This window comes from Orycteropus afer, unplaced genomic scaffold (genome assembly GCF_000298275.1).
Source record: "Orycteropus afer afer isolate SDZICR_OR568_19922 unplaced genomic scaffold, OryAfe1.0 scaffold00071, whole genome shotgun sequence".
Classification (NCBI taxonomy): domain Eukaryota; kingdom Metazoa; phylum Chordata; class Mammalia; order Tubulidentata; family Orycteropodidae; genus Orycteropus; species Orycteropus afer.
The window spans coordinates 9641968-9649404 of record NW_006921658.1 but is presented as its reverse complement, the minus strand read 5'-3'; the positions used below and the strand labels follow the sequence as shown (position 1 = coordinate 9649404).

General features: G+C 37.9%; 1 protein-coding gene across 1 annotated transcript in view; it reads right to left on the bottom strand.

The window, feature by feature from the left end:
* The window catches only part of COL25A1 (collagen type XXV alpha 1 chain), a 783871-nt gene that overhangs the window by 19570 nt on the left and 756864 nt on the right, over nucleotides 1–7437 (bottom strand). Inside the window, exons 28-30 of the mRNA XM_007940758.2 lie at nucleotides 5116–5178; nucleotides 4429–4479; nucleotides 1512–1538 (exon numbers count right to left, since the gene is read on the bottom strand). Coding sequence (XP_007938949.2) covers nucleotides 1512–1538; nucleotides 4429–4479; nucleotides 5116–5178 — 141 coding nt within the window. The remainder of the gene's footprint in view (nucleotides 1–1511; nucleotides 1539–4428; nucleotides 4480–5115; nucleotides 5179–7437) is intronic.

Below are 7437 nucleotides of genomic sequence, written 5' to 3'. Positions count from 1 at the left end.
TATAGCTAGAGAGAGGAGAGTAGACTTTATGACCTGCCAAAAATTCCTTCCAGCTCTTGGATTCCTCTGTGATAAAAAAAAAAAAAAAAAAAAAATCATTAATAGTAATTCCAGGGAAGGCCATCTGCCTCACCTAGAGAAGGAAACTCGGGTTTCCTGAGTCAGATCAATACCTGCTACCAGCCCTAAAGCTAGATGCACCAGAGGGGAGCTAGCCTCCCCAGAGGAGAGGTTGGACTACACTTTCTGATGTCTAGTGCCATTCTTGTGTCCCCCCTCATCGCCTTTTAAATGCACCAGTTTACTAGCAGGTAGCTCTCAAGAGCCCCTGAATATTCTCACAATTTCCCTTGGACTAACTTGGTTGAATTTTTGCTCAAAACAGAGCATCAAATCACAAGATAACAGTAACAATGATCAATTATTGGGTGTTTAATAACAACTGCATCAGATATTCTGCTAAGTGTTTTATAATCGTACCTCATGAAATTAACAACACTATGAGGTAAGTTACCCAGCTGAGTAAACAGAGGTTCAGAGAGGGTAAGTAATCTGCCCAAGGTGGATACAGCTTGTCAGTGGCAAAGCTGAGATTAGAATCTCATCATATAAACTCCCTGGAGGAAGCATCTTGCCTTTCAGGACTCATTTTAATCCTCCAGGATGTCTCTCAGTCTACACAAAGCCCAAGAACAGTTTGAGACCATCTTTACAGTGCCAGCTGCCCTAGTTCTGACAAGAAGAGGCTATTCTCTATTGTTTTCTACTTAATGCAAAGTGGATAGAGTAAAATACATGTCTATGATGTTATCTGCCCCCAAGCATCCAAACCAAAAACCAATCCCACTGCCATCAAGTGGATTCTGGCTCATAGTGACCCCCATTGTGTTTCCAAGGTGGTAAATGTTTAAGGAAGTAGATTGCCACATCTTCCTTCTGTGGAGCAGCTGTTGAGTTTGAACTGCCAAGCTTCATGGTTAGCAGTCAAATGCCTTAGGCACTGCACCACCAGAGCCCCCAAGCATGGCTTACCTAATATACACTACCCCATTCTAGACCAGTGACTTCTGAGGGAGCACAAAATTAAAATGCTGGATAGCCAAAGCATTTAAATGCAATTCTACTATATGACAAGCAAGAAACATCAATTAATATTATCCAAATACATAGCTAAAGATACCACAATTGAAAAAGTATCTAGACTAGTCTAATAACCTAATCAAATTCACTTCTATATAATTGGTTTTGAGTATATTATGATGGTAATTTAAGAAATTTACAGTGTCAAGGAAAAAGGCAAAATGCAAAATATTTTATCTCCAGGTGATACCACTTAAAAATTTTTGTGAATCATTTTGTGTTGTTTGCTTTAAATATCCGGATGCTTAAAGGCTTAAAGATTAATAACATTACTTGACAAAGAAATAAGACAGGACAGACATGCTTCAGTCATGCTTCTCATGATTAATAAGGAAATAGAAAACAAATAATCAAGGGATTTGTTAGATTACCTTTGGTCCAGGAAGTCCATGGGGTCCCTGAAAGGGGAAAACACAGCTTTTAACTAAGAATTGATTCACTGTTTCCCAGAAGTGAGTATTATGTAAAATAACAAAAAATATGTAAAAACAAAGGTCTTCTTTTTTGAGTTACAGCTAGAGGCAGGAGAAGAGTGGATTTTATGACCTACTGAAAGTTCCTTACTTACAGCTCTTGGATTCCTGTGTTAGGAATTCATAAATAGCAATTCTGACTGCTAAATACCTATGGTAAGGAGGAGGAGGTCTGCCAAGGTTATATGGAAGGAAAAAAAAGGGATTTTGAACCCACATTACTTCTACTTCTCAATTTCCATTTTAATCTGGGTGGAATATTTGAGATGCTTCATGAGTTTAAATAGAAGGAATTAAAGGACGTTAATTTGCCAAAGAAAAGTTGCAGACTTTAAGTATCAGAGAAGAGGAGACATTTTCCTTATCAATTCCTCCAGACCCAAAAAAGCAAGAAATATAAAAGGGAAAGGAAGCAGGGAGTTTACATACAAGTTTGGGACTCTTATTTAAGATTAAGGAAAGGATGCCAATACAAGAGAGCTAAGCATTATTATTCAGACTGTAATTGTCTCTACAGAAGATGAACTCATTAATGTTCTTATAACAATTGTTTATAAACAGAATGAAGTCATAATGTATGCATGAATCAGTATATAAAAGCATATATTGTGTGTAAATTTAAGTATAGAGATTAATGAGTCAAGTGAAACTAATGGAAACTTCCTAAGGATTGCTTTAAACTTTTCAAGTGATTTAAATCAACTATTGGGAAAAGAAGTATACTAACTTCCATCAATGAAACATACAAAACCAGGAAAAAAGTTCCTTATCAGACAATGTGTGGATATTTGTTGTATATGTTTACATTAGAATAATATTTCCCTTTAGATAAGTTTGTGCATAAACATTTTTCAGGAAATGGGAGTCACTTTATCGATTATTCTTATCTCATTTTAATAACAGTTAAATTCAATTATAAAGAATTTTATGATATGAACAGGATGTCTCATTTTCTACTTAACTTTCTATCTTAAGTGGAGAGAGGATAAAAAAGCCAAAATATGCTATTTGCCTAATTCTTAATAAGCTGTTTGGTTTTAAGAAAATAAAATTTATTGTAATTTTTTTGTGTGATGAAGTAAAAATGGCAATAAGAAACAGATGATTGGATATGGAGCTAGGGTGTGGCTTAAATCATTCTATATTGATGCTTCTTTCTTACAGCACGATAGGAACTTCTTCCTATTTAATTTGTATGATTGAGAACATTTGGTTTATTGAGCCATCAAATGAGACCTTACAGACTGCTTTGCGTTATTATTCAATCACTAGCACTTGAAGCAATCTAGCCTTAACACAACTGCCATTAGTTAAGATATTTGAGAAATTACTAGTTGTTAAAAAATCCCTGGGTTGTGCAGTTTGTGCTTGACTAGGAATTGAAAGGTTGGTAGCTGGAACATACCTACCAGCACCACAGAAGAAAAGCCTGATGATCTGCTTCTGCAAAGCTCGCAGCCAAGGAAACGCTACGCAGCAGTTCTACTCCATAACATACGGGGTTGTAGTGAGTCCAAACTGACCTGACAGGGCAAGTAATGTCCTCACTGGACACCAAATCTGTGAGGATGGGGTGCCTTGTCTTTGGTCACAGAGGGACACCTTCAGTGAACACTGTGTAAAAATGGTGTGGTGGAGGCATTTAGCCTTCTCATTGAACTTCACAAACTTCACTCCATAGGCCAGAAAGCCCACTGCACTCTCTCCTGCCAGTCTCTTGGTTCTGCTGCCTCTGCTGCCACCATTTTCCTGCCACTGCTTCTCACTGTCTCTCACCATCTCTTGTGTTACAGTTCGTTGTGTCCTGAGGAAGTTCCCAGTGCAAGGACCTAGGGTCCAAAGAACGTGCTCTGCTTTCATCTCTTTTCCTGGTGGTAGTCAGCCACCCCTTTCAACCTCTAAAAAAAACTCACTGCCATCGAGTTGGATCCGACTCAAAGTGACCCCTCCTTAGGTTTCCAAGGCAGTATCTCTATGGAAGTAGATTGCCCAACCTTCCTTCTGAGGCTGGTGGGTTTGAACTGCCAGCCTTCTGGTTAGCAGTCAAATGCCTTAGGCACTACGCCACCAGAGCTCAATCTTCCACCTCTGGGATGGCTTATTTTAAGCTTAGTGGAGTGACAAAACTGACCAATCCCCTCTTTAGGGTTCTGTAGACCTTAATTGCATTGTCCTACCCCTGCAGGGTTCCATGCACTTTATTTGCAAACTGTCTAATCCCCTTGATGGGCCACAAGCACCTTAGTTACATAGCCCCACCCAATTGTTTGGTGGGTGTTACAAGACAATGCTTGTAACACAATGGATCAACAAAAGTGCTATGAAAGTGAAAAGGAAAGGACCCAGAAACATGAATCTGTGGAACCAAGCCTCAGTTTTTCATAGCATTATTTTATAAATGTCCTTATGGAACATTTCATTTGAGTACCCCAAACTCCAAAGATGGTTAGAAACATTCCTTGGTGGTGACTATGATTAATCTTATTTCACTACAGAAAAAAAAATAAAACTAGAGAAGTGGTTGATTAAAACCTTTGCCAATGTTCATACAATAAGGTTGGAGGATAGCTTGCCAGATCTAGCAATCTTTCCTCAACACTCCTATCATAAATCTATCCTATCTCTTTCCAACATATGTGGTTGAGGGGGTAAAAGACAACCCCATAAAGTCAATGCATCTCAAGCGCCTCATATTTTCTGCGCATTCCACAGCGGGTAGTACAAAACATAAGCTGGTTGTTTTGAGGGAGGTATTCATGTTTTCTTTAGTAGCATGCTTATAAACAATTACATTTTGGAGGAAAAGGAAACTTACCATGGGGCCTGGTGGGCCATGGGGACCTGGTGGGCCTGGTGGGCCTATGATCTGTATGTCCAAAAAATTAACATGGATTTGGTTACTTCATTGAGATAAGGCAGTTCAGCTGGATTCCTGTGCTGAGGTTCTGCTAAGGCCATTAACAGTTGTAGAGGAAGAAATACTGGAAGAAGTGATGCATTTTATTCTCTAGCTTTAGAAATTCCTTCATAAGGACAACAACAACAACAAATCTTACAAAAATACAGTTGTTCTACAAAAGCCAGAATAAAGCAAAAGTACATTAAAAGAAAAAGAAGCAACTGATTACCAAGAAATGCTATGATGCTACAACCACTATTAAACTCTCAAATATTTCACTAAGCAAAAACAGGGCTCTGGAGAAAAAAAGGACATATGTTCTATACTGATGGAGCTCTATCCACAACCATTGTGGGGAAACCACTGATTTTCTCCTCATAAGGATTAGACAGCCCTCCAAAAAACTGCTTCCAACCCAGGCCTCTAAGATCCTATGTCTCTCGTCATACAAGGCCAGTAGATATTTCTTTCACAGTTTGACAAACCAAGAGGTTCACTGTCTTTCTGTTGTTGATAAACCATCTGGCACAGGTTAAGCTAGGTAAATAATAGGCCTGTTTCAGGGTCTCTCAGAACCACAGAAGTTTAGCCACTTGGACTTACGGAAGGACCCTGAGGGCCTGGCAATCCGGAGTCTCCTTTTTCTCCTTTCATTCCATTGGCACCCTACAAAAAACCGTTAAGTAGAGTTAAGCTGGTGAAAGTTATTTCCAAAGTGCAAGAAACAACTGAATTTTCTCCCCAAACCCAAGATCCTGTTGAAATTTTTTTTAGTATTATACACATAATATATAAAAGAAGAATTTCTTCTGTAACATTTTAGCCTAAAATAGGAGGCTTACCAAAATCCCTAGGATTATGGGTAATACATGGAACTATAATGAAAATAAAAACTAGGTTTGGTTTAATTGGTTAAACTTATCCAGTGCTGAATATATAGGCTGTAAATGTTATATTTTTATGGTGGTGTGCATTTTAAACAACAAAGGTAAATCCTTTATATTTTATTGACTTTTATTTATATACTTCCCTGTTTTTAAAAATATATCTAGGCTAGTGCTATATTTTCCCTTCCAAATCCTCAGTAAGAATTAAGGAGAAAAAAACCCATAAAAACACCATCCCATAGTATACAAAGTCTACATTTTTCAGAATAGCTCATTAAAATTTTTTTGGTTTAGTTTTTTGCTTTATTTTTTCAATTATGGTGTATCTTATAATGATCAGTTACCACCATTAACTTAAAGAAGCTAAATGTCATTAGAGAGATGCAAATTAAAATAACAATGGTATATCATTTCACCTCAGCATTAATAGTGAAATTAAAAAACAAAACAATATGCTGGCAAAGGTGTATAGAGACTGGAACACTTATACACCACTGGTGGTCTGTAAAATGCTACAAGCACTGTGGAAAATGATATGGTGTTTCCTTAAAAAGTCAGAAATAGAAATACCAAAAGTCCACCACTAAGTATATATCCTAGAGAAGTAAGAGCTGCAACATAAGCAGACACGTTTGTTGCAGCATTATTCACAACAGCAAAAAGATAGAAACAATCTAAGTGCTCATCAAGAAATGAATGGATTAACAAACTATGACACATACACATAGTAGGATACTACATAACACTTCAGAATAACCATGAATCTTGGAAACACTTCATAAGATGGATGAACCTAGAGGACATTATGCTGAGTGATGATAGTCAATCGTAAAATGACAAATATTATATGAAACTACTATTGTAAAAGTTCAAGAAAAGGGTTATTCACAGTAAGAAATATCCTTTGAAGGTTACTGGGAGTGAGAGGGATAGGGAGGGTAAATCACTAACTAAAACGTTGACACATATTAATTTGGGTGAGGAAAAAAAATTAGAAAGGCTATGTACAACAAGGGAAAGTCAGCAAAAAATGATCAAGGCAAAGGAAGACACTGGAAGGAGCACAAGAGTTAAAGGCAACAAAGGTAAATACTTTTACATACACAATCCAGCAATAACTGTGGTAGTTAATGTTATGTGTCAACTTGGCTGGGCCTGGTTGAGTGGCTGGGCAGCTGGATGTAGTTATTCCCCATAGTGAGATTGGCAATCAATTCCATTGGGGAATCTACTGGAGCAGCTGAGTAGCTGGTTTAGGCATATAGTATGCTCCCACTATATAAGAAGAAGCTTTGAGGAAGGTCTCTAGCTTATTGGCATGATTGAACTCTGCATGTAGCCAAATCATTGTTCAGCAGTCTGCCATGCCCTCCTGATCTTGGAACTTTCTCTGGACTTGAATTAGTGGCCTGCCATGTTGTTCAGTAATATTGAAAATGTGCCTTATAACTTGTCGCTTTGTCAGCCTCAGCAGCCAGTAGCTGTCTGAGTGAAGAAAAACCTCCAGCTTCAATGGGCTGAGAGCAGAGGGCAGAGCTGAAGCCCAAGGTTGAGGGGCTTTCCCCCAGCCCCTAGAGCCTGGCACTTTGTACTTGGACTTCTAACCTCCAAAACTGTAAGAGAATAAATTCCTTTTGTTCAAGCCATTCCATTTGTGGTATATTCTGGTTAAAGTGGCATTAGGTAACCAAAACAAACATTAATAACTATAATGTACAAGTGGATACATAAATAGACAAAGCAGATGAACAGGAGTGGGAAGGTGAATGGGTCTACATCCACGAATATATATATAGGTTTGACAGAGGATATTTCTACATATATTTACACATGCTGCAAATATATCCATAAATATAGTAGAGCATATTTATGAGGCAAAGATATGAAAACTTCTTACTCATAACCAAAAACACTGAGAGAATGAGTCACTGGGCCTAGGGAACATCTCAAGGGACATCAAGGTCAAGTGGTATACTATAGTCCACAAAGATAATGTTCTATTTATTGTTATTTGGTGAGTAGTGACTGGGGTCATAAA